This window comes from Paramacrobiotus metropolitanus, unplaced genomic scaffold (genome assembly GCF_019649055.1).
Source record: "Paramacrobiotus metropolitanus isolate TYO unplaced genomic scaffold, Prichtersi_v1.0 Parri_scaffold0000030, whole genome shotgun sequence".
NCBI classification, from domain to species: domain Eukaryota; kingdom Metazoa; phylum Tardigrada; class Eutardigrada; order Parachela; family Macrobiotidae; genus Paramacrobiotus; species Paramacrobiotus metropolitanus.
In genome coordinates, this window is record NW_026570250.1 from 804,989 (window position 1) to 832,978 (window position 27,990).

General features: G+C 41.4%; 1 protein-coding gene across 4 annotated transcripts; it reads left to right on the top strand.

The window, feature by feature from the left end:
* The first annotated feature begins 656 nt into the window (after positions 1-656).
* LOC129588659 (hemicentin-1-like) lies at positions 657-27,949 on the top strand. Of its 4 annotated transcripts, none has more exons than XM_055482988.1 (11): positions 657-988; positions 9,997-10,335; positions 21,180-21,605; positions 22,672-22,974; positions 23,655-24,245; positions 24,427-24,898; positions 24,978-25,144; positions 25,405-26,175; positions 26,316-26,741; positions 26,820-26,987; positions 27,101-27,949. In XM_055482988.1, the coding sequence occupies exons 2-11, from the start codon at positions 10,275-10,277 to the stop codon at positions 27,259-27,261; spliced, it is 3,546 nt and encodes a 1,181-aa protein (XP_055338963.1). In that variant the 5' UTR covers positions 657-988; positions 9,997-10,274; the 3' UTR covers positions 27,262-27,949. The 4 variants fall into 4 exon arrangements, with proteins under 4 accessions (XP_055338963.1, XP_055338964.1, XP_055338962.1 ...); XM_055482989.1 differs by lacking the exon at positions 657-988 and adding an exon at positions 4,119-4,136; XM_055482987.1 differs by lacking the exons at positions 657-988; positions 9,997-10,335 and having other exon boundaries at positions 20,606-21,605.
* Positions 27,950-27,990: the final 41 nt, after the last annotated feature.

The following is a 27,990-nucleotide window of genomic DNA, read 5'->3' on the forward strand; positions in this document are numbered from 1 at the left end:
CGCAGATATGTGGTTGAAAGTACATTAATCGAGTAGGTTAATCCTACATCAAAAAGCCGATACGGTTTTACATCGTTCCGTGCCATTTTGATCAACGTTAAATTTGGATAACAGTAGTTAAAAACTGCATAATTTAAAGACGTTAATTAAATTATGACAGAAGGTTTTAGATCCATTGGCTTGCTAAAACTATATTACCTAAAGCCTACTTTGATTAATATAAACTGCTTTAACGATACTGTAGCTTATTCAGCGGGAGAAAAACATTAGGGCAGCGAAATGCAGTAAATAACTATGCTTTAAAAAAGCTACAACATTTCTGAAGCAGAGTAAACTGTTATCTTCATCCGGGCAAAATTTGTTGCACTGAAGTTAAATATCATGGACGCTTTTATACAACAGCCTTCGGTGCTGCTCAATAATTATATAGGATAAGCCTGTATCTATTTTCAATTATAAAATAAAATCTTTGGTGCTTCGTGTCCACAGGCAAAAATTGATTGAAGAACCCAGCGAATGGGTGGAACGAACTGACCGGTAACCTAAAATCAGCCAGTCTTAAGTGCAGTTCATCGGATGCCAAGTAAGCTGCAAAGTCATTTACTTTAGTGGTGTGCATTAGTACACTCGCCTTACAAATAATTTTGCGCGGTTCTCTTGTGCATCGCCGGTGCTTCTCGCGTCAAGCTGCAGAGTCTGACGTCCATCAAAAAACAGTGACAATTAGAAATTAATGAAACCGCCTAAAGATTTCGTACCCGTTATTATTCGGACAACCTTGCTGGTGAAGATCTCGAGCATACGGCAACGAGTTTACTCCGGGATCCTTATCGGTATCACAACTGTGTGAGTTCTACCTGAAATATACTCGTACGTGCTCTTCTGCATGCGCAAGACTGAAATGTCCAGAAGTTCAATTGGAAAATGAGGATGGAATTAACAATATTATCCGGATTTTTACCGGTCGATCGAGGCTATTTGATTTGAGGTAAGTTTCGTATGGGAGCTGCTTTCCTGTTTGACTATGTGGCTGACCACCGCTCGATAAACTGTTACGGGATACCTATTAAAAAATGTACCGTATTATACGTTAGTGGGTTAATATACCTTAATACATTTGGTAGAATTTCCTGTTGGTAAGTTACCGGAAATTAATAAACGGCCGTACAGTGAAAATTATTTCCAAGATCAAGGGGATAAGGTGAGGGGAAATTGTGTGTATACAATGTAGTAAGTGTAAGAACTGTGTGAGAACCATCTTTATCTCCGAAATGATCGAATAACTATTTTTTGTTTACCTGTTAAATGCGTGCACTGTTAATATCTGCGCAATAAGTTACTGTACTCTGTAGTACTAGTTAGAACAACTCGGTCTGCTATTATTGCCATATTTTGAACAGTGTATACCCAGAGCGCTTATTTTTGAATTTTTTGTAAATTATCTTTCCGCATGCACTGCGGCTGATTTTAAATTCCATAAAGTTTTATTCCAACGGTTTGAATAAGCGACAAAAAGAAATAAAATACGAATTCATGCAGTCTTGCTAAGTGCTTTACGTTACCGGAAAGAAATATGCATCGCACGACTTCTTACAAAACAGAAATATGCTGCACGCTAGGAACGTGTTGTTGCTTCCGCAGATAGGATTTTGTTATATACGCTAGTTAGCAACAAATGTGATTTAGAGCATTTGCACGAACTCCACAATTGTGGCAGGCTCAAGTACATTCTACAACAGTTGAATAACAATCGCATTGTGCAAAAACGGAAACAGATTCTTATGGTTAGCGTTACGACAACAATGCTGTCGTCTACGCTGCCACGGCGGCTGTGTTGTGTCTCTTGCGCTTACGAAAACTATAACTTTTTTCTCCGCTGCTACAAAGGTAATAAGCAAAAGAACAAGCCGGTAAGATGCGCATATCAAGTGCCCAGTAATGGCTTGTATTACCGCATGGATAGTCGGCAACTTTGTCGAAGCTGCCTCCAAGGTGGAACGGAAAGCTGACATTCTGACTTATGCTCGGTTCCGTGTTCGCATCACTAATCATACCGAAAATTTCGTCGCCGTAAACGAAATTATTTTTTTAATTTCTATTTTACTTTCAACCATTTGCTGCACTGTCAGGCATCCGAGGATTGATGATTGAAGCCGTCATAAAATATAATACAAGAAAATGACAAAACGGCGTTGCATGAATATAACTTTGTGTGCAAAAGGTTATTTACAGCCACAATAAGAAATCGTTGCTTTGTTCTACATTGGACACTGTAACCGCGTCCACCGTCGCGTACAGTAATGCCAGAGGATGCGGTTTTCGACAAATGCACTGCGCCTTGGCAAGATCGACTATTTCCCAGGAAACAACATTATGAAATTATAATTATTTATTACAAAAGCTTAAACTGTCTCAGTTCTGCATTTATTATTCACCACGACTAGCGAAATTATGCAGGCGTAGAAGATTTACCCTTTTAAGAAAAACAAATTTTATTGTCGCCAGACAATTGTGATAATTGCTACAAAATGCGCCTAATATGAGTCAGACACACAATGGTGTCAGCATGGTGTATCGTACTCAACGTCAGGAGTGGCATATGATTTCCATTCGATCCATCAAATTTAAATCGTACGATCTGTGTTTCGTGATGAGGAATTCAAATATTTGCATTTAATTAATTAATATAGAATTATTAAAAGATTGATATTGTCCTAAATGGCTTCAGCAGATTAAAAATTCTGAATGATACTGTATTGTAACTTGTAATTATCTATGTACCACGTTTTTTTTCAGAATAAAACTTTCCATTGCTCGTTTAATTTTGTTGCAGTTTATAAGTTATCCATAGTCCATACTACATAGTTATATGGTTATCAGATTGCTAATTTATTTAACAGAAATGTTTCTGCGATAGCGCTAACAACACGTCACCGACATTTTTGCATTTATAGATCGGCGTATCTGCGCATGCACATCTTCACACTTTGGAAATTAATAGTAAACACTACGTAGTTGCGATGTGCCTATCGGACAGACTAGAGCTGTTATTAATAAGTGCTTAAGAGGTTGACAATGTTAGATTATGATCACATTATTCGCAATATTCATGATAGATCTGGTTTTTCGACCATTATGATTGATTGGTGCAGTTTTTTCAGAGGGCGAGTGCCAGTTATACAGCACAATGTGCCATCAGTAAACTCTGGCCACCTGGTGTTTAATGTTTAACAAGAGCGGTTTGGTTCAACTCTGGCATGGTATTTTTGGTTGCAAATGGTGATACCTGTGAGATTGAAGGGTTCAAAATGAATCTTATTGCGAATCTTATTGGTAACTGAAATCAGAAAAATTACTTTTTGCGCAGGCATCGTACAGGCAGTTGTACACAAGTAATTTTGTGCCCCTTGTGGCAAACCTGCAACAAAGGTCAGCTAAGCAAATCCTAAAATCAAGAAATTTATACAAATAAATTTCACGAGCTATATATAATTCTGTTTAGGAAATTTAGTTTATACTGTCAATATATATAATCAAATAACAACCCTCATTGTACATGCAATTTAATTTGCAGCAAAAAGGTAAAAATTATTTGTGTATTTAAATATATTAATTTTCATATTAATAATATTTCCAAACATTTTTATATGGCATACAATAGTAAAGCAATTCCTGATCAATGCTTTTCTGGTTACACCCTTGTAACCAGGTGGATTCGAACCAAAACTTTTGCGAGAAAGACAATTATTTGTACCGTAGAGCCAATCCTTGTTTTGCGAAGTAATATCGTCTTATCTGACAAATTTGTTAAAATTATCAAGACTCTGCGTGATAAATATTTATTGTGAAATTTATGGGTCAATAGTATGTCGCTATTGTTCATGTATCATTTCTGCTGTCATCACATCTGCGCACGACTTGCTCATGATCACCATTCTTTAGCCATCAAGGAGCGCGTAATGAAACATAAAACCTGATATTAAAAAATTTCGCCCTACGAGTATTAATCTATTTTCTTTTGTTGAGCTGGCCAACATACTATGTGGGCAGATATGAGTTCGATCTGTTCCGGGCGACTTGTTGCATCTTTCTCGTCTTTTCCGCAAATGTGACAACGAACTCAAGAACGTATACTGGTGAGCGTAGCGTTTGTAAAATGAGTCGTTTTTCTCTATAAACTCTTTGTACTCGTACGGTTGCATTGAAAATTTTCCATCAGTCTGCAGGACAAGCTCCAGTCACGATTACCCGCGTGGGTTGTAGTTGAACAAAATTGAAAAAGAAAATTAATTAACAAATATTCCGTAAGCAGACTGATAACTTGTGAGGTGAGCAGAGATTGATCCATCTGTTCATTTTAATTGTGTGTAATAGGTCAAATATTTATATATTTATTTATTTATATATGGTATATCTGCAGCGGTTGGTAGCAACTGATTCCGACAACTTGTTTTTTTGTTTGCTAATTTATACTGTACACAGTTTATCAATAAAAAGGAATATATTCGGGCATCTTTCACAGGTGCGTAGATCGAAAATCGAAAGCACGAGAAGGATTTTGTGCAAGTGTCATAGTACGTTAACCAATTGACTCCTGCGTATTAACTGTACGTTGAGTGAATTCGATTCATTATACAAGAGCGGTATAATTTTAGTATCTCTAGACTAGATTTCCTCAAATTTAAACACATATGCGGAGAAATTTATAGAGCAGTTGGTGCAACAAGCAAACTGTTATGAGGATATTGCCAGTAATCTGACATTCTCAATATTGCCTGTAAACTTGCACCTTGTATTAGCGTCAATAAATCTGCTGCCGAATTGTAATTAATATATTGTAGTATTGTGCTATGCGTAAGGATGCAGCAATCTGACTTGTTTATGCACGTAAACGGTAAAAACGCTCGGATAGGTTACTAAAAACTGTTTTATGTGCATAGAAAGATATAAAACTGCAAATACAGCTAATATTAAACTTAAAAATTTTAAAGCATGTAGAGCAGTGAATGAAATTACAAGTTTCAGAAAACTACAAAATTGTTGACTGTTTTGCGTTAAAAGCGATTTTGTAGCTGTACAGAGGGTTATTCAGCCAAGTGTGGTCACTTTTTGGAAAATTTCTGCTTAGCCGTTGCAGGCTCATTTTACTTTTTTAAAAATTGTATCAGATAGCCACAACATTTAATCATATTCTGAATTCAACCGAGCCAAGATTTCGCTATCCTGTAGCCCAGGAAAAAATTAAGTTCATCCCCCCCATGTTGGCAACAGTTGACCAGTTCAGCTATAGGAAATGGATTCCCTTTACTCAAAATTAATTTAAAATTTGGGTTTTCGCCATAATCCATTGAAAACCTGTCAGGGGTTTCGAACAATCCTTTTTCAGAAGGAATTGCTAGTTTTTTCGATCAGGAAGCAACATCCTTGTTTTTCAGCAGTGCTCCCGGGAGCACATTTCTGGTTCTGGATGACTTCTTCCTCTCTGCCAGGCTTAATCCGCGGAGCGTCTTTTTCGACCAATGAACATTGTAAATGGTGAAGAAAGACCTGCGTTACAACTTTAGTTTGTGGAGGAACGAAAAGGATAGCTATAGCTCCGTGAGTAAGAATTCGCACAATGAGCATGGCTCCTGCGAGTGTCTTCCTGTTTTCGCGTTTTTTCCAACCGTCCTACCGCAAGAACGCGCAAGAATATGGAATCGTTTTGTTATGAAAAATATTCGGATCGTCGTTTTTACAATTAAAACCATCCAGATTTGAAAAGCAGACGATCCTTTTAAGGCCAGATCATCGAAAGCCAAATTTTGCCTGGTCAAAGGTTTAGAGTCGGAGTCTTTAGGTCAGTAGCCAATATTGCGGGCTGTTTAAGCTCGATTGTCACAAAAATTTGCAAAAAGCATCAAAACAAATTTGTCATAATAGAACAATTATTAGAATCTGACTCTGCGCTACGGCTGAATTATAGGAATTTTTTTAATGCGCTGACCACACTTGGCTGAATAACCCTCTGTATATAAACGGGAAAAGCCGCACGCAATTACTGCCAACCGTATCTGTCAAGTAACAGCTTGGGTGTTGCCTGGGATGGCAGAAGATCATTGTACAACCTATTAGAACCGGAAGACAAGCGAGCCGCCACGAAAAATGAATAGTACCGACCAACAACGGTCACGCAAGACGACATTTTCTTCTACGTCTCAGCTTCTTAGTGATTAATTTCGCCGCCATCGCTTACGTGGCGTGACCGGTGGAACCATAATTTTTAAACATGTTCATCATGTTTTAAAGAAACCTCAACATTATCGCGGAAACGCTGAGCAAAAGTGACGGAGAGGTTTTGCAAATTGAATCCGAAGAGTTACACGCGAATTGTCGTAAAGTTGGCTGCGGTGTTACATTTAAAAATTAATTACGGTGGTAGCTGATCTTGAGTGCCGGTGTACATGCTCTGCTGCCTATCAGCTGTGTTTTACCTGATGGCCAATGGCACTGCAAAAAGATGGAATTGTGGATCAGTGCGCTTACATTGTAAAGTTTTTATTCACAGTTTGACTGGTTGATTAAGTAAATTAAAGAATTTAAAAGGAACTGGCTAAAGTACACATTCGATAAACTGTTTTCCACTTGTTTGGTTAACTTAGCGTTCGGTATTCCCTATATTTTGATTTCGGTAAGTTGTAAAACATAATAATTTTATTTTCACAATAACAACTATTATGTGTATTCACTTTGCAGTACATATACAGTATATTGTACCATGCATGCAGTTGTGTATAAATATATTTTTTACAGAACTATGGTTTTACAAAGCAAAAACCGCATAATTTGGCAAGGGGGAACTTACTTACGTGCTAGTACCGTAATACAAAGTAATAACAAACACTGTGGTTAAGAAAACCTATTTATTAGACCATCGATGCTCTACTTTAGGACACTGTACACACAATCTGTCACAATTTGTGATGATTTGCAGCGTATTTTGCGACTAAATTGCGGTTTGTTTTCGTGAAGGAAATGTCAAAATGGTTAGATACATTAGTGTACATTAGAAACTTATTTCTGTGTTACGTATACAGTTAAATGTCTAATTTTGGTATCATGTTGACTTTCCAGATTTACTGTGGTACAGTTCACTAAAACACTGGCCAAGTCATATCGTATATCGATTAGCCTATTTTTTTGCTAGACTCCCAATGTTGACCATAAATATTCACCGTCTCCGCCTCCGGTGGAGGCAACGGTCAGGAGTGAGACGATGATGGAATCCGAATTATCTGATTGTGTTCCCTCATATTACCCTGAAATCTTCCTGAAATTATCTGCATAGTGACACTTGTGCAGCTCAAGTAGATGCGAAAACAAGCACATGGAGGATGCAGTAGTTGATTACGATGCTTTTGCAGTACTTCCTCCACATGTTTCTAAATGCACGCAGCATCGAGTTGTCAACTCCATGCTGGATTTCGGGATGACCGACGTATCAGGCGCTTTTTCCCGTCCCTTTCGATTATTTTGTGATATCTTTAAAACAGCACTTGAGAGGTCTACAGCGAATCAACAGCGATACTTCACCGTGTCCGTATCGGCCATTTCTTTTCCGCAGTCCTTCTGCTATATTTGTTAAAAACACCTGATTGGTTTCTGCGCGCTGCAGTATTGATTCCACCTACAAACTAGGGAACTCTCTAAATGTAGTGCTTATTTGTGGAAAAGTCATGAGCCGCGATGATTTGCTGCCGGCGAACAACAACGTTTTGAACTACGCAAATTATCGCAGAACAATATTACTGATTCACCTCAGCTGCGTCCTACTGGTAATTTGCTTGTTACACAACGCACGCAATTTCTAAACACGACGCATATTTCCGCTCGACATAGTGTCGAGAGCTTGGGAATGCGGAATCGATCAGAACGATAAAAAAACCCCATTCGTTAACTGTAACCATTTTTTAATCTTTAAAATACTCCATGAACTGAGCAAACCACAGTATATACGTACAGTATACATGCCTAAATAACCTTAGAAACCCTAACAATATTCCGGCGCATCAGTAGGACTTCAATACCCCCATCCAGCAGACCCTGAAAGTGGAAACAACGGTACCTGCGTTATTATCATGAATAAAATTTCATCGTCATTCCACGGCGAAATCCAGCCTTACGACGGGCTTCGTATTAGATCCACATGGTCGTGGTTTTCAATGTAACCGCGTGCGTGCGAAATTCTAAATAATCGGGCCACTGAGTGACCAGTGGTCATTAACATCCCTGTGTGTGAGATTGTCAAAATGTCAAAACTTAAGTCTGTTGCACAAAATAAATTTCCAGCAGTACTAGTAGCAAATTAATTAGTATGGTGCTGTAGATACTTGGTTTTCTTTTTCGTACTTATACCGCGCTACCAGTTCCGGGCCTACCCTAACTGTGTAAAGTACGAATGTACCCAATTGATTATTATCCGTCGTCTTATATTAAGGGTCTATGGTCAATTTTATTGATTTCGAAAACATTTCAGTGCATTTACATTATATAATTATGATAGCTTACAGATCAGTCTGACGTACTTGTTGCGCTCTGTACAAAACCAAGAACAACATTCGAATTCGTCGTCGATTTTACCGACCAGACGTCGAAGTCCCGTTAACCGGGAATTTTTTTAATTTTTTATTTAGCAGACAGTAGTGACTACAAAAAGCAGACTGCACAGACGCAGTGCTACCAATGCTTACGGACGACGTTGCTTATAAAGTTGCAGTAAGTAACGAAGCAACTCCGGGGTGAAAGGCTCTTTCATAGAAGTAATAATGCACTGCGTTTTGATCGCCCACTGTTATATTATCGAGCCATTTACTTTGCATGTCACCCTAGGGAATCTCGCAAAATAAGCGAGTAAATATTACCTGCATTATTGATTAGTGGATATGAATTATGCGGCAGGATATTATGACCGTAGGGTACAATTGGGACTAATGAAAAAGGAAGACATGGGAAGAGAGCAGGTAATCATGACGACTCGGGTTGCACGGGTGAACGAAAGGGTTAACGCAGCGCGAGGTCACACTCCATGCATCAGCCTGTCCCTATATATGTTTGTTTTGTTCGATGCGCACGGTATGCATAATAATTTGTTCCTCCTGTAATCTAACAAATGGATAGAGAAGAGATTCTGATTTACAACGAATACGTAAAAACGACGAGACCATTCTGCACTTATATGAGTAATTCGATATAAAAAAAATGAACGGTTGCTTACATGCGTTCTAACGCCGCTTCGCAAACGAGGTAAATATTTTACAAATCGTGCAATAATTATTGCCATGGGATTACAAGTTGCGAACCTTATGCCTTATGGTCAATTTATACAATGTTCCGAAGCGTGATCGCTGAAGTCTGTGAGAAAACAAAAGCTGCAGAAGAGCAAAACTCTTCGTAAAATTAACTTGTAAATCGTACATGGAAAAAATTGTAAAGAAGTATTTGTGCATATGCAAAACAACGATTTGGTGTTTTCTGGGCTGCCAGTCCACTACGCGTCCACTCAGCCCACTACCTAGTACCTACACTGTCCTACAGGATACCAGGCACTCACGATCAGTCATCAGATACAGCACTGTATGCGCCTATGCGGTGTGAGTTCGAATAGGCGGAGTCTGCTGTACGGCAAGCCTCGGATTGGTTGCATGTGTATGCAAATTCGTACCTGAGCGGGCATCTATATTTTCTGATTTCTGCATTTACCGGCATAGCACAGTGCGCAGTCGGTTAACGGTTCCTCCTACAAACCTTGCATTTCTCTCTCTGTCTGGTCTTATTGGTGTGTGATTGCTACTGTATTCGTGCGATCAAATCTTCGAAAATTTGGAAAGGCGAGAAAGCCCGAAATATTCAACAGCCATAATATATGCATCGAAGAACGTTCTTTATCGTTTGACCGATTGGATTCAGATGGCCATCTCCTGGCTACTGTATCTCTGACAAAAGCCTTTTTCTTTGCAGTTGGATGCCATTGTCCTGATGTGCGCGTACGTCGTGGTTCGCTAATTTTATCCTGCCTGCCTGTGTCAATAGCGATTCAATAGCCGCTTTTTGCAACCAGCTGAGAATATACCGGGCTGGGACCTTGTGGCATTGAAGCTCAGAGCAATCATCCGGCTTCTGGCTGATTAACTCCGGAGATTTAGGTGTCGCCAGACAACGGATTACGGACTACGCTTCACCTGCATCACACCGAGCCTCCACCGGATACCTTCCGGTTCTTTACGGACGTGGAAAGCATGGCGCTCATCCAGGCCGTCTTCCCTGCGGTCAGATGGACAATTATCGGCTTACTATTCGGTAAGTCCAAAAAGCAATTAAAATGCGGTCCTTTTGTGGCATAATATGCAGGTTTAAAAATTTCTTTTGTTATGAAATCAATTCTCCAGCTAACGTGCTAACATATGCAAAGTTGTTCACGATTTAAGGGCTCACAGTTGAACAGACGGGACCAGCGTCCTGTTACGTGTGCAGCCACGGCAGTGTGTACCTTTTGCTAGTTTAATACTTAAAATTCATGCGAAAGGTATCCATTCGCCGGCTGTTTCTGATATCATCTTTAATAACAGTTCACCAAAAAATAATTTTTTTTGGCGTTTGGGATTGTTAGCCGTGGCAGTTAAGTTTTTCTTGTTTTTATCTTTTTACAATTATTAATAATTTTACTGTTTAATAGCGCAGCTTTTGTGGTTAACGGTTATTGTTTCGATTTCTCACTGTGGGGACATGACTAAGCCCGTCCGCGCAAAATTCGAACCAGAATCAATCACAACGCTCCAGTTGGCATGACAAATTGTAGTAGTTCACCTCGATCTTTTGTTTATTTACATAACCATTATAATAGAAATCAGTTTTGACATTTTCGGTGCATGACATACATGTAGATCTCCACTCGGCGGGGTAGGGTGCTGGGCCAGACGCCAGAACAGTGGTCAGATATTATATGTGGGGAACATAAAATCTAATGATCTTGTAATGGCCGGATGTAATATCGTGCTGGTGCCGTATTTATTTTAGCGGTCATTAATTAGGCGTCTGTTTGTAATGTTCTGTGGCGGTGATATTGGCAGGAACACTCAAGGGTTCGGAAAGATTGGCTCCGATTTCGCTGATATGTGTAAATCTTGTCAAATGTACATACATATTTCGGTATAGCTGTTGCCTTTTGAGATGTGTGGTTTTCCGATTGAAATTTATACACGTAAAGTACTGCGCAGACAGGGAATAGTAATAGCGCGTATGATCAATATTAACCCATATAAAGGAAATAAATTCGACCATTAGTCACATAATTTCTCTCGATTTGTATTCCAAATCATGTTTTTCCATATAAAGAGAGAGAGAGAGAGGAAATTAATTGATGCCGTTCGCAAGCAGCAATTTTCGGCGGAGGTAATGAGCGAAATATTCATCTGCGGAACATGAAATTATCGGCGCGGATGCTGACACATTGAGCATCATTTACACCATGGCCCCTGTCCGCGGTTACGTTGGTGGATTGTACAGTGCCGTCACTGCAGTGTAATTGTCCCCGTTGTTGTTGTCAGTCAAAATTTACTTTGGCTCCACTGCCTTTCATTGCATTCTACGGAATTAATTGTACCAATTATGCCGAACATAACAGTGGTTATTGAGCGGCATTTAAAGAAAGTGTTTGTTTTTTTGTAAAGTGGTTGATCATTGTAATCTGTATTATATGTTATACATTTCCATACAGCTGCAATTTACTCTTTTTTTCTAACAAGCTGTATAATGCATTTAACAGGAAGCCGCTCGTTGACACTGCAGATAAGTCTGTTCAAGCCAAGGTTAAGATTTGGAAAAAATGTTAGTTTTTCTCTGCGTGTCACTGCATTTACCTTCCAATACATCTAATCCGTCCATACACTGTAATAGCGCGCTGTAGCTTCTCGTGCAGTTTAGACAGGATGACGAAAAAATCGCAACTGTTCAGTCAAGTACTCATTTCAACTTGATATTTCTCTCGTTGCTGTTTTTGAACTGTTTGCCAAAGCTAGCTACAGTGATTTGTCAGTGTATGCGTAAATAATTTTTCTGAAGGTTATTCCCATGTAAAATGATCATTGTCGGCATAGTGCTGGTGAACTAAATCAAATGGATTACATAGCAGTGTAAACTCGTTCATTCTGTTAGTGTAACAGCTTTGAAAAATAGACGGAGCAAGCTGCTATTGATTGAATATTTAGACGTAGTTGCAATTAGTCTTTATCTTAACTGTAAACGATAATTTATAGGATCGAAATAAACCCAGTCCAAGTTCGATTTCAAGTGCACCGAGAAATCTGATCTTTTTCCTGATTTACGGTTGTTTATCCCTATTACGAAGGTGTAGTTAGACAGTTAACGTTATGGTTCACATAATAGCTAAAAGTTGAAACTCCTTTTCCTTGATCCGGTATTTTCTTTTGTCCTGTAATACTTTGTAGTGGCTGCCTGGTTTGATAACCCGATCCGCATATGCTATCCAATTGGCAGCTGTATAAATTTACATCCCGGTTTCCAATTGGTTTGACCACCGCCATAATTCTACAGTCTCGTGTGCACCTTGCCACTTGTCAATCGTATTGCCTGCAAAGACGATTGATGGGGTGCTTTGCAGAAGAAAGAAAGGCATGCCAGGCAGGCATCGCCGTTCCTGGTAAAATCTTCTGTCCCGACCTAGGCATGGGGAAAAGATTTGAGATTTGGGGGTGATTTGGCTAAACAAAGAAAGTTTGCACTAGACATGTCGGTCTGGCAGCGCCAATGAAGCCGATCAGTGCGAAGTGCAGAACTGACCGCTGGCCATTGCAATGCAAACAGCGACGGCTGTACGCAACGCGTATGGAGTTTTAATTGGTAAAATGCAGGTAGATCAAGTGCGTGCGCGGGTACACAGGCTAGAGTGAATTGTTTATTGCTTTTTCCCCTTTCCCGTCTCGCGGCTGGGCTGTGGCCGTTCAATGTCTCTCTTGTTATGAACAATGTAGAGTATTCAGGTAAATGTAACGATCATAAAGATTACGAAGAGAAAGAGCTCTTCACAAAATGTGCAACAATATGTCATCGTTGGAAACGTACATATTTGCTCTTATATTCCCACGATTTTCAGTTTCTAAAAGCCGTATGAAATGGTTTGGCAGCACGGATCCGTTCTATTGTGGAGCATGTCCTTATGTAGAATAATATTGCTTGTATAATGTGATCCAGACCTTATCTGCAGAGGTGCATGACCCGAGCAGGGTAGATTTTATGAAATTAAATTTACGAATATTCGTAAACAGTTTCGCTACTGTTAATTTGGGATTTTTTGGTATTTGGCGGTTGACGCTAGAAACCACGAAAAACCAGCTGTTAAAATTAGTGCAGTACTTTACTCATAAGTTTGCATTATGAGCAAATTAAGCTGTTTATGCAATATTTGTACGCCTATCTGCTAAGTACCAGTGGGTTATCGATAATAGGATTTACAGCAGTTAGCTTTACATTTCAAGCTTAAAAATATCGGCTTATATCCACGAGCTGATCCCTATGGGAGAATCAGGTTAGAACTAAATTTTCGTGATGGCTTCCATCCGTAATTATTTGTAATAAGGTGGTCATTTGGGCTCATGCCGAACACTGGGAAATTAATTAATGCAGGTTCCTTAATCCGTTCTGTGCTGATGCGATTGTTCGCATTCATAAGCTTGTTCTTGCTTTTCCGGAGGCAGGTGAGAAAGACAAAGCGCACTACTGCCGAGAGCTGGTCAGAGCGTTAATACTTTTGCTCTGTTTAATCCGATCGATCGCGAATTCGGTAGTTTTCTGGATGAAATTATGCGTGATGGGTTAGCTGCATCATCCCGGTGACCGGCAGCGATTTGCGTGTCTGTGCATGCTATGGCCCACAGGAGGGGGTGTCAGGTTGCTGCGGATAGAATCAAGGGGTGTTTGGGCCTGCAAGTGACCAGTGGTCTGAGGGTTCTAGCCGTAACTCAAGAGGCCTCTCTTCGACACGGCGGGATTTTAATGAGGCAGTGCTCAAGTGCTCTGATTACCCGTTGATGGGACTTTGAGAGATTGTTCCTTTTCTTTACTCGAATTTCAGCTGGTCGCGACTAGAATTTCCATATGTGCGTTTGTGCTGGAAATATCAAGAGAATATACAACAGGCGGCAAGAGCGAATCCATACAGGTAGCCGTGGCCTGGCGGGATGTTTCCCAAAATATGGTGGTGGTGTATGCGAATGGGTCTGCTTCTTTCTTGTCTTATTTGCTAATTACTGAGTTGATTATATCGATATTATGAATGTGCAGATGTAGAGCTCAGCATTTCCGTTGCCATTAATTGTTGTTATTCAATGCTGCAGCAGTGCAGGTGTTGTCCACAGTTGTGTAAATATCATCAGTTAACGTCTCTTTCTGCTTTTTTTGCACCCGGTCGATGTTTCGAAATAAATCGATGTGGAATTGTCTAATTTTTGCATATTTCTAACTTGCGTGCAAACTACTTACTGTTTGAAAAATTATGACAGTTGCCAGTAAGGAAATGGTGTTGCACGGTCATTTGCTACGAATAGGGTTTGAACTTAGGCAAAGCTCTTATAATTTCTTACACTAATCTTGAAAAACTGCTTTGAACTGGATTAGCTGGTGACATTAATCTCTCTTTACGTAAATATTTCGGCACTTGGATTTTGAAAAATTGCGAATTTTGCTCGTTAACGAGTTTGAAGTGCCCTGATCACATCGTTCAGAGGAAATCGTAAATTTTCACTCGTCATGGTTTTCTTAATGTAACAAATTTAATGTTTGAAAAAAGCTGATGGAAAATGGAGAAAACTAATTGCTGTAATATCCTTATCACTGGTTTACAGTTTCTTCGCTTTCTTGGTGTGGTCATGGGAATTATAATGGAAGTTCGGATTATGGAACTATGAGAATTGTAATGAACCTATGAGAATTGTTTGTGTGAACGCGACCAATTTCCTGCTTAAGTAGTTTTAAGAATACCTTGCTGTGTAGCAAGAAACTCCTCAATTTCCCATCGCTTTCTTGCTGTCGGTTAACCAAGGCATAACTTTACATTAGTACAGTAAATTCGGTAATTATTAATAAATTCATCTATTCAAACCCGTCCACTTCTGTGTGTGCGTGTAGGTGGTGTGTCCAGCAGGCGCCAGCGTAGAGTAGTTTCTCAGTTTGGTCGAATAACTTCTTTCGATCTGTGCACGTAAATAATAAATTATTAGTTTTATTCCGAAGAAGAATTATTCCGTGTTGGCGATGCATGCAAATTGGTTGTTTGATGATTCAAGAAGGGTGATAAACGGCGACCGGTGTCGGGGACGCCGCTTTTAAATTCCGCTTGCAAGATGTTTGCATCTGTCGAGCGAAGTGTACGCACAAGCTAGAGCACCAAGCCGCAGAGTAAAAGAATTTCTGGAGTGTGTTTGCTATCCTTTGAATTGTGACGGTTGCTTATTTTGGGTGCATAATTGTTATGATTCCGCCGATAAGTTTTCAACAGGCGTCATAACTGTCCAGATTACATATTTCCATCTGTCATCATCAGCATTTTTACTTACAGAGGCGCTTGTCTTTAGTCTGGACTTGAAAATCATTAGCAACAACCATTCGCAAATATATGTATCTGAAACACTTATTTATCTCGTTAAAAGTTGAACGAAAATTTTAGTGTTAAATTGTTTTGCGTAAGTACTTTAAAGCACTTTTCAAATAAAAAGCGGAAAGCTACGTAGCTGACAATCGGTAAAGCATTATTTGGCTGACAAGCCGAATTAAGCCGGCTTCGTACGCTAAATAGACTCAGTTGGACTGCACTTGTTGCTAAAACATGTCGAGCAAACTGTAAATTGTCCAGCTGTTGTGCACTAATTTTCCACCACTGGGAAATTTATGGTTTTTGTGGCATTTAGCGCCAATATGGTTCCCATGTGGCCGAAGTGCCTGGCGCTGTATATAATTTTGTCTGACCACTGTGCGTTGTGTATTCGGTAGCGGAAAGTGCTGACTACCATGAGATGCGGGTCAGTGGTCGTGGGAACTGTCCTACACTAGCGACTGCAGTTATCTCCGCCAAATTTATGTAGTCTAAAACCTTGTAAAAGCGCTTGTGGCCAAATGAGCATTTTAAAGTGAATATTTACTTGTACGTACTGTGTCTTGTTTTTGTTGAAAATATTGACTGGATAAATTACGCTGTGCAAATATACGGAGAGAAATTGGGCGAAATGGCCCACAAATCGAGTGTGCATAGAAGAGGAAATGGCGAGAAGAAGAAATTAGGTGGAAGCAAAGAGAGTCCTTCGAGTGGGCACGTGGAGCGCGTATAGGATGCGAAGTAATTGAGCGGCATTCATTAGGACTGAAATTGTAAAGTCCCTTCAGTGCGTGTGAAATAGAGGTTTAGTGAAATTTTATTAGAGCGGACAGGCGTATTCTTCTGAACTGCATTCAAAGCGTATTTTACACCGATATATTTGTAACCCACAAACGTTTACACACGCAATCTACCTTTCATGTAGTTAATTTTGTGTTTTAGTGGCACAGCAGATTGGAGTGCGTGCGATACAATTTAGCGCTTTTTATTCATTTCCGGCGAGCTCAAGACTGAAATGTAACATTGTTGGACAAAATGTTATGTTTATGCATGATTTTGCAATTGATAAATGAGGCTGTATTTGACTTTTGTCAAGTGCGTTCAAGCAAGAACTGGGTCTCTGCTTAATATAAGCATTACGCGCCGGTCAGTGGGGAAATTGTTGTTGCGACGGCGTGAAAGAATATCAGAAAACGGATCTTAAGCCCCATGGTATGGGTGCGCGTGTCAAATTTTTAAACCCCCCTCATTAGCGGACCCAGCATCAGCTGTGTCGAAGATATATACAGACCCCAAATTGGGTCGTGATGCTTGATCGAGCAGACAAATTTTGCCCGATTGTGCTGTTGGAAATTGGCTTGTTCTTGAAAAATGTACTTTAATCAACGTTGCTCGTCCGACTGTTACCATATTTATGGTGGCTTGTTTAGGGTAGAATGGAACCTCCTTGCCGTGCGATTGCCATCGGTGATCGATTCAAATCAAACTGCACCGCAGTTTTGTAGCCCTGGTGCTAAATGGCGGTCATATGGTTCGCATATGGCTGACCCCTTGGCCGTTTAGATAACCCTAATGGACATTCTTGAAAGGACTTTTCAGTTCAATCCAGGCTGCTTATCACATCAAGATTTACCAGAAAGTATTTTTGCAATATTTAAGTGCACATATTATAACCGAATGTCCAGAATGCATTTTGGACAGCGTTCAGCGCATATAATGGTATCCTGTAATTTTCGTAACTGGTTCTGATGAACTTCGTTGAATGTTTCATTTTTTAAAAAATAACTTTCCAAGTGTTCTTAAGCCTTTTTGTGTTTGGTAAAGCCGATGAAATTCAAAATACTACGTTTGGCAGTTCATGTGCAACAGTAGTGCAAGTACAAGTGCCAAAGTCGTTTGCTATGGAATGCCAAACAGTGGTCGTCATCGGGTCTTTCCTATTCTTCCAGTACTTAACTGGTGTCATAATTGACGCCCGGAATGCGAACAGTGCATTTTTGAAGGGTTTGATTTCCTCAAGCCAACCAGTGCTCGGGTCGTGATTCCAATGCGACTTATCGGGTGCATTTTCAATCTGTCACGCTCAGATTTCCTTATCGCAGTTTTAGGTAATGAAAAACCCATCCTGTCACGAATGGTTGATCTCGGCAGCGTTGAGTGCAAAACGCAAATTACTGTGTGCAAGATGCCTGAATTACAGGATGGCATCATAAGCACAGAGGGTGCATGTAGGGACTTGAGCCGCTTGGATAATATATCGCAGTCCAGGCCTGACCGACGAAAATTCTTGATAAGCGAGTTCTTTAAATTGTCATTACGAACGCAAAATTATAGCCTGTCTGCATTAAAGGAACGAGAAATATGGAATTATCGGACATGCATAGGATGGTGTGCAATAGCAAATCTGTATTCGTTTAGGATCGGCTTATCGGGAGCAGATTCGATTAAGTACTGATGCATCAGAGCTCAAGCAAAAATCTTGCAAAGCCGAAAGCTTAGTACCGAAGATGTGTTTCAGCGTGTGATTTCATCATGTTTTTTTGGTAGCTGTATCTGTAAAAATTTAACGGCAAGTGTGTTTTGACAAATTATGGTTGTGAATTGGATTGCTAATGGTCCACAACCATTTCCGTGTCATAAACTTCAAAAATTATGGATTTTGCAGTGAAATAGCTGGTGTGTGTCTTTTACGTTCCACAGCGTATTTTACAGAAGCCAAACGAAGTGGATTAGTTTCGCATGATTGAATGGCAGTTGTCTTGTCTATTCTTTGGTGAAATTGGAAGAGAGCGGTCTTTTCCTCTTCGCGCGAAATGATGGTGAATAGAGAAGAAAAGTAGCAGACGGCGGAATCCCTGATGCGCGTAATGACATGGCCACCGTCGCTTGTGTCGGTGTGAAAGGGGCTTCCCGTTGCGCTGCACTGCTACCGTCTTTGGATGCTTATCTCGTGGGTCTGTCGTGGGGGTCAGAGCGAAAGTTTTGTTGGACGAGACGAGCACCTTGGCACTGACCAGTAGCATTTTGATCCTTTGACTTGATAAATGAATATTAACAATAATTTCCACCGGCGAGATCAGATTTTTGAGGCGTGTCGTTAATGAGAAAGTAGCCAGCGGTCAGAAAAGGAAATTCGGTATCGTTTCGGCTTTCGTTCTGATACGGGATTTGATAATCCTGTTAATAGGGAAGGGAATTCAGTTACGCCGGTAATCGGACCGCTACTTTAGGGATCGTTAACAAAGCGTGAATTTCTCATTATCCCAAAGCCCAAAGTCGATTGATTTTGGGATCATTGTTTGCAAGTGTGTGCTACGCCGACGTTTCAGATAGTGCCGATAAAAGACGCACTGATGCGCGCTGGGATGGAAAGCTGGTCAAAATGTTACAGAAATATTATAGCGACATTCATACCTGTATAAAAATGAATGCTCGAGAGAAAAATATGAATAATGCTTCTGTGCATTTGTCTGGGTTCTCTGTCGGTCGAAATAACGCCAGCTGTTTTCCTGAATAGAGTTGACTTTCATACGCAACCCCATGCATCACGGTTTTACGCATCACTGACCGTTTCAAAAGAACCAGATCCGACTTTTGATTACTACTTGCGCGGTAGAATCGCGGCGTGCAAAGAAATTTGTACTTACAGCGTTCTTGATTAGCTGCATTTGGAGTGTTTATGGAGATTGTCAAGAGCTGGTTAGAAATCGAACCACGGCGAAAACCAAATACACCGGTGGTTACTGGTTAGGTAATAAACTCATATCAGGTTTCTGTTGTACATTTAAGCTTACTAGGTGTAGTGGAGACGGCGGAGTTAAATATTTCATGTTAGACATGGATCTAATGGCACACACCAGCATATTGTTGTGGATCATGAGCTTGTGTCGTAAATGCGATTTCAACCGCAACTGTGTGCGATGGACGCCAATGAAGAACGGCAGCGCTGGTGTTTGGCTCATGAGAGCATGAACTTGAAATTTCCTTTCCAAGGTCTTCCTTAAGAAAAAATCCAACTGATCAACAAAGCGAATTATGCATCTATTGCTTGTCAAGTGCTTGCTCAAGTGCCAAGCAGTGTTTTTTATAAGCCGTTAATCCTGATTTCTGGCTGTTGACATATTCACTTCGATTGCTTAATACAACAGACTTCAACAGAGGGAACAATACACCTTATAGTGGCGAATTACGATAATTAATTTTTTTGTGGTTTGCTAAACAACCGAGGCGCATTACTGCAATTGTCGTTTGTGTTCGTCACGAAAGCTATCTTGGCATATTTATATTTATCCAGCAAGCAAGTTTGCATTATTTCGATTCCAGTGTGCATGCCATCGCAGGTGGTGGGATATCAATAGAAATTGCTCCGTTGTCCGTCCACCTTCCATATGTAGCACATATGCCAGGAATTAAGACTTCCATGGCAAAATACTTGGTATTTCCTCTAATGCGCTTTTTTAAGGTGTCATAGTAAAGATTAACGATGCATCATGCAGGAAGGCCCAGTACTTACTTGTATGAGGGCGTTAAACTAATAAATATTGTTATTTTTCCATAAATTTTCCGTTTTTGCAAGTCGAGTGTCTCTTATTGGACGTTCTTGTACATTGCCATGCGCTCTGCACTGAGCATGCGACAGTAAATTTTAGCAACACTTCATTTTTTATTCATCATCATATTGTTTATTTAACTAACCTGTACTGTTACCAATATGCATTGTACGCCGTGGCTCTGATGGGCCAGTATTGTAAATATTGGTCACGAACTTATTATTAGTAAACATTTTCACCTGGTCGCTTGATGGGTTGTTGCACCAAGCCGCCGCAGCAATGGCCAGCCTTTAACCGGCCATACCACCGCCCTCCATGTTTTTACTTAACCTAAAATCTTTAAGACACTAGCCATATTTGATCCATACTGAATAAGTGAAAATTTGCACAACGATTTTCCGCGCGCCGGTTTAGCGCTGGCGTAGGTGCTGCTTAGTGCTTACATCGACGGCGCGTCTTGCCAGCGAACAATCTGTTCAGTATATTGCGCCGCGGTTTTCCGTCTCTCTTCCTTAATAAGCGCTTTAAAGTTGTTGCTGCCCAGTGGTAAGAAAGTGGAAATAGGTAGACCGGGATGGACAAAGAGCACTTTATATACTGATCCGCGCCACTGCGTAAACTGTCTGACCGGTATCGGAAAGAGAATCCACACAAGATCGCTCTGGGCAGACAAATGCACGGTTTTGAAATTCTTAAATGTCTTATCTGAGTGTATGATGATGCAGCAGCCACAGCGGAGATGTTCTACGGTGAATTGTTATTGAGTTTCGAAGGATTCTATTACGGAGAGATTAATAATAATTTGCGGACTATGATAGACTGGGGTAGCGGAATTGTTCCCAGACAGTAATCGGCATCATTAAATTTGTCAGTAACGATGCATAACTGCAGTAGCAGTGCATCCATCATGCCTTCCTTATTATGGCCACAACAGCACCGATTTGTTCCCCTTGTCTTGATGATTATTAACGATTCGTGTTTTCTCTCAGCGGTTATACAGATGGCCTATTCCCAAGCATCGCCCCAGCAGAACTATCTGCCTGGCTCGTCGGATACGTTTGTGGATCCTTTTGGGAGTGTCCTTCTGCAGTGTCAAGTGAATCCTAACGATCTGCAAGCCAGGAACTCTGTAATGCTACAGTGGAAACGGAAAGTTACGGGAGGACGTGAGGAGAAGACCAGTTTGTCTTTGAACACGCAGCTGGATAGTAGCGTATGGGAGAAACCGTACTCCGAGCAGGATGGAGTGTTTCGACTGCTGGGAGACAAGCAAACGGGAACATTTAATTTGCAAATTACCAATGTAACCTACGACCAACATGATGGTGACTATTGGTGCGATATGAATGTCCCCGCTGGTTCCGGAAGTCCTTCAAAAGTTTTACGAAGTCAGGAGTTCCATCTTTATGTCAAATGTGAGTCAAGTGTTTTTCTTTGCCGAAGTCAACTGGCGAAAACCTGTTGCTTGCAGTCAGCCAGAACCGGCTCATCGTAAAAGATAGATATTTTTCAAAAATGTACCGGGCCTGGTCAACAGCCGCGGTGCCGGCGCTTATCTGTGCTAAGTGGTCGATAGTCGTAAAATTTACCTGGTTAATAGACTCCTTTGAGCGGATAAGACGAAGCCGCATATTAACTGTTCATTTCGACGAGGTGATATTATTCGAGAGGGAAAAGTAGGAAAAGATTTCTGTTTTGAACGCTATAAAAATAGTTAGTGTTATTAGTGAAAATAAGGCGACGAACGATGTTAAGTGGCGTATTGTTGGTACTATGGCGAACAATAACATTGCGTATAGTTTACTTTTGGCATTTCTGCATACCACCCCTTTATCCTCCAAGTTGCTTTTATGTGTAATAATTAGACAACCTTTATCAGCTATAAATACCTGGATCAATGGCTTAAACAAATTTTGCAGTTATTTCGCCTTGTGAAAGCAAAAGTCGGAAGCTACTTGAAAAGAAATAAGGTTTACTATTTTTTTCAGTGCTGAAACTTCATAAAAGTTTGAACAATTTGACATAATAAATATTTAATACTACTTCTACTTCAGTAAAAGCGGGAGCTTTTGGCTATTAGTTTTGTTTTTTATGCGATAATTTCTGTTGTAATATTTTTAGAAATGTAGTATTTTTGGAAATGAGATAAGCCGCGGCCAACTTCTGGATGCTTAAATGCTTTTTCGTGTCGATTTTATATTGGCTTAAGAATGAGCGATTTAAACTTGCTAACCCTTCGATTCGAAAAATCAATGAGGCTTTTGTGGAAGTTAGTTTGACTGTTTGAAAGTTGGTACTGTAATTCAAATGAATGTCGTAAAATGTGGAGATTATCGAAAAGAAGTTAATGCATCGATTAGAGGTATTCTGCTGTTCTTTAAAGTTGGGCCGGTTTGTGTGGCATATTTTGGCCTTTAGAAGCCAGCCGAACCGGTTTGCATGAGCTGTTGTGTGCATTCTCTGTGTGATGTGTGTCTGCAGATCAACCACAAGCGCCTCAGGTGGAATTCTCTACACCGGCGGATGATTTACGGGAGGGCCAGAAAGTGACCATTACTTGCTCGAGTCGGGATGGTAATCCGCCACCGGAAATCAAATGGATGCGTGATGGGATTGTTGTTCCCAGTGTCTACACGCCGGCCAAAAGCCGGGCGGATGTTACTAAAGCGGATCTCGTTCTGGATTTGACTAAAGAGCACAATAAGGCTGTGTACACGTGCGCCGTCAGTAATCCCGCTCTCCCACAGCCATTAGTCAAAACGCTTGATCCGCTCAATGTGAAATGTAAGTGGCCATAACTTGCAGATCGCCACCGTTAACTTGTTTACCGTTATGTACCGTACATAGGTGTTGTGAATGCACTACGAATTAATTGTTGTATATTCAATGATATAGCGATATTTGTTGTATAATCATTGATATTCAATGATCTTATTTTGACGTTATATTTCTGATATCCTAGTCTTTATTTAAGTTGCGCACTTTTTCGTATCACTTCTTAACTGAAAACGATTCAATAAATCCTAAATGAAAATTACGATTGAATTCTTTTTGTTATTACTTTTATGATATTGAAACGTTTGTGTACGTATCATTCTGATTCACTTTCTTACCCGGTTTTTATACCATTTTTCACCTGGTGTACCACAATCTTTTGCCCTTCCAATCTATCTTTTTTTGAGTTGTGATTTCCATCGATTCCGTTCGTCTCTTGAATGTGTCTGCCTTTTCTTCTTTGACGGAGTTCCCGTGCTTCTCGTGGCGCCCGGTAACGATGTGCATGAAGGTCCTGTCGTTTATCGTTCCCTCTTCTACTCGTTCCGTCATTGAGGCGGCTTTCCATTTTCGTGCAATCGTCTCTTGATTTGCACACATTACGGAATGGCCCACTAATGGCGCTAATGGTCTTTCATTATGGCCGTACCTGCCGGCTAGCGTTGACTTGAGCGACTTCAACATTGTAGACAAGCCGCGGATCAAGGTCAGCGCCTACGTCGGACCTATGGCACGCTTGATCGCTGAACCGGCGACGAGTGTGGCCGTGGAAGCGGGAACGGAAATATTATTAACATGCGACATTGATGCCAATCCGCCAGCCGCCACCCCATCCTGGCGGCGCAACAGTCAAGTGATCCAGCCCAATAGCTACAATTTCACTTTCCTCCCAGGAATGTTAACAAAAGAATCCAAGGGCGGGTACAGTTGTGTGGCGGCCAATGGGGTGGAGAACGAACAGTCGGGGGAAATACAGTTGGATGTGTTGTTCGCGCCGGTTGTCACGCTTGTGCCCGCGGTCGCTTCTGTAAAGGAAGGGGAAAACGGAAACATTTGGTGTCAAGTGGAGAGTAACCCGCCGGTAACAACGGTAGAGTGGTATGATCCGGCGGGAAATCGGGTTGGAACGTCCGATCCGATGCTGACCTTTAGCGCAGTGCAACGCCGACAGGCAGGGTTGTATGAGTGCAGAGCGAAGGTGCACTTTCAAACGTATTTGGCTTCGGGAATCGGTCAGGTGTTTCGGGAAGGCCGGGGTACAGGGCGGGTTGAAGTGCAGTGTGAGTTATTAAAAAGCTGACCTGATAAACATTTCATTATAAAATTAAAATCATCCAACAGCAATTTAATTATCGTTAATGAAAGGTCTTGATCGCGATTCGGAAAATAATGTCAAACTGGATTGTGGTCATTTATATGTTTTTTTAAGCTACGAGGTATTCAACCAAGTTTTCTCTGTAGATCGGCCTGGAGTGGCTACAATTGAGCCGGAAAATCCCAAGGCAGCCATCGGAAGTCGCGTGTCACTACGGTGCAGTGCAGCGGATCCCGGTGTCCCAGCCGCTCGTTTCAAGTGGCGCAAGCTGGACGGTTTGAACGGTGCTGACCGCTCCTCAACGGGAGAATATTTTAATATCACGGAAGCGCGACTGGATGATAACGGCGACTACGAGTGTACGCCAACGAACGATGTGGGCGACGGCCCCGCCAAAGTGGTCCGCTTAGAAGTCAGTGAACCGGTGTCCTGGATTACGCCGCGGCCGTACACGGACAATACGATTATTCGTAAGATTTCCGATGGGCCGCTGAGTTTGTTCTGCGAGGCGCGCGGCCGACCGGCACCCATTTTCAAGTGGTTTAAGGATGGCGAGGAAATACAAACTAATGATCGTCTGTACAAGATTACCAGTCAGGAGCCGAAAACCATTGACAGGTAACGGAGTAGTGTTGCTAAGCGCCCCGAGCGGTGATGATGTGCTGAACAGTATTGATGGTGGCGGCTTTGGGTGTAGGTATGCCTTTGTGACAAGAAGCGAATTAAAATTCCAAGGACCGGCACGTACGGAGCTGTTTTCAAGTAACGAGACACTCCAGCGAACCGATCGAGGGCGCTATATGTGTAAGGCCGTCAACGATGCGGGACAGCCAATAACCCATGACAGTCAAGTCCGTATTCAATGTGAGTAATTTTTGAAAAGCTTCTCATGCGTTAATTAAATTCCTATGGCTCATTAGCATAAGTTACGATGCTCATTAAAGCGGGTTCTGTTTGCCATTGTTATTGAGCATGGATTCCGTTAGAAAATCAATCAAAATAAGACTGTTTCTAACTTTCTGTAGAATGCTATTGTATTTTCAGTTGTAATTCGTTCCTTGCATTCCCGTTTTTATTGTTAATACTGTAATGATCATTCTTCATTATTTGTATGAATTTTGTAGATCCACCTGAATTCCGCAATCGATACAGTAAAGTGGCAACGGACCTGGGTCAGTCCATTTCCACGAAGATTGAGTGTCTCGTGGAAAGCCATCCACCGGCAACGATTAGCTGGACACGCAACGGACAGCCGATTTTCAGTCGACCTCGTATCGTGCCGACCGAAACGATGGCTGAAGAAATGTTCAAAAGTGTTCTCATCGTTGACTCACCGAGCGAAGCCGATCTGGGTGACTACCGATGCTCGGCAACAAATCTGATTGGTGATGTGTCAAAGAATCTGTCGCTCGTGCGCCGCTCGGTTCCGGATGATCCGCGCAATTTGAAACAAAAAGATCTGAGTTACGACGGGGTGACCTTAACCTGGGAGCCGGGATTCGACGGTGGATATGCGCAGAAATTCACCGTGGTTATGACGCGACCGGATGGCGCTGTGAAGTATTATCCCGTGAATGCTGCCAACATGTCGGAATTTCGGGTAGCGGACTTGACACCGCTGAATCGGTACAACTTCCGGTTGAAAGCCGAGAATCAACTGGGACCTAGCCGTGGATCTGACGAGAATTTGGATATCATGACCCCGCAGAAACCTATTCTTTCCGAGGATATTCCGCGACCGAATTTCCTGCGGTACGATCCTAACACGGGGGTGGTCAGTTATGGAGTGCGGCCGTTGGAAAAACCACTGAATTTATGTGCCATGATTGATGTGCAAAAAGCAAATCAGCCGTGGAGTCCGGTTGCTCGTTGCATTCCGTTCAGCGATTTACAAGGTATTTGCTAGAATTTGTTTGCTGTCGTTATGCACACCACGGTCCATCTGCTATCGAAATAACCATTGACTATTGTTGCAACATTTGTTACTAATTGAAAACGCTTCCTTCCGAAATTGACCTCTTTCATTTTTGTACAGGAACCTACACCATACCTGGCCCGTCTGTTGCTGATTTTCATCCGCGAGTGCGCTTCTGTTTGTACGAGAAACAGGATGTATGCAGTGAGCCGGTAGATGAGAACTCCGTCGTGCAAGCTTCTACGTTGCCCAACGCTCACCTGGACATCATTTTACCGGTGGTCATTATTGGTGCCCTGCTCCTTATCGTCTGCATGGTGACTTGTATCCTGTGCAAGCGCCGTGCTAAGAAAGTACCGGTAAAAATGGCCAAAACGTCAAACATGACGCTGACATCAAGCGGAAGTCTGCAGAATGGAAACGCGGGCGGTTATTATGGCGATGGGTACGCTAACAAAGCTCTGGATAACGGAGCTGTTAATTTTACCATTCCCAATGGAGGAGCGAAAATGGGACTGTATGGAACGGAACCGCATTATGGAAATGGTGAGTTTTTTCTTCTGGATACCAACACATTTGTTCGTGTTCAATTGTTTATACGTATTTTGGATGTTGTGGGTTTAGGCGCTCTTTATGCTCAAGTGGATAAGAAGCTGAACGGTGACACACTAGATGGAACGCAGTTCAAGCCACCCATAACCGATATACATGGCAATTTGTACTCGGATTCGCCACTTTATTTGCAGTCATATCCGTATGACGAGGGCTATGGACACCAGCATTCTCCCATGGGTACGTTTAGTACGAAATACAAAAAAATTTTCTTTCAAGTTTGATTTCTTACTTTTCCAATGTTGTACAAGATTTCTGCATGTCAGTGGCACTAATCGTTTTTTTTATAACAGATCCAAATTACACCCATGTGCCCGGAGACCAAGTGAGCGGTCTGCCTGATCCCTATGAAGAATACGAAAAGACACCATCCTTTGGTGAGGAGAGTGTGGAAAGCGGCTACTCAACCAGCAACTCAAGAGGGCGTCGCGTAATACGGGAAATCATCGTCTAGGCTCTTGCTGTTTGTACTGTATTCCCCCTTGAGAGTGGCTTGTGTCCACTCTTCCACAAACCAAATATGTCAGAGAGCTATTTTATGATGGGCACATACACAGTGTTTCTCCCTACGAAGGATGGGCTGTCTGCAATGGGGAATATTTTTGGGCACAGGGATCTCCTACGCGGCTGAAAAGAGAGTTGTCCTAACTTTTATCACTCAGTAATTTTTAATCTCTATGCTCATGTTGGTCGGTCCTCCCGTGTGCAGTCACCGGGAGACGGCAGCGAGGGATCCAGTAGGGAATGGGGCTGTAGTGGACGGGCTAGGAAAGGGATTTAGGGAATGTGGTTATTTTTGCGGAACAAATGTCTTTCGCACTGCTTGTTTTTATGCTCATCTGTTTACTTACAGTATGGGGTTGATTACTGGAATATTTAGCCTAATTTTTTTCAAAATGTGCGAGTGACTGTCTGCTTATAATTTTTGTATTGATTACATTTGCATGAATTTCAAATTTTGTCGCGTGCAGGTTTCATGTACAGTACCTAATTTTTTCGGTATGTCTCGATTGTGCTAGAAGAGCACATGTATACCGGGGTGTCGGTGATCTCCTTTCTGTACTATACTGGCTTGTGCTACAAGATGCAATACAGTGCTTGTACACTTGTTGGACCAAATAAAAAGCAATTAAATGCATGGAACTGGAAGTATCTACGAGTATTGTGTGAATTTGTGGGTTTG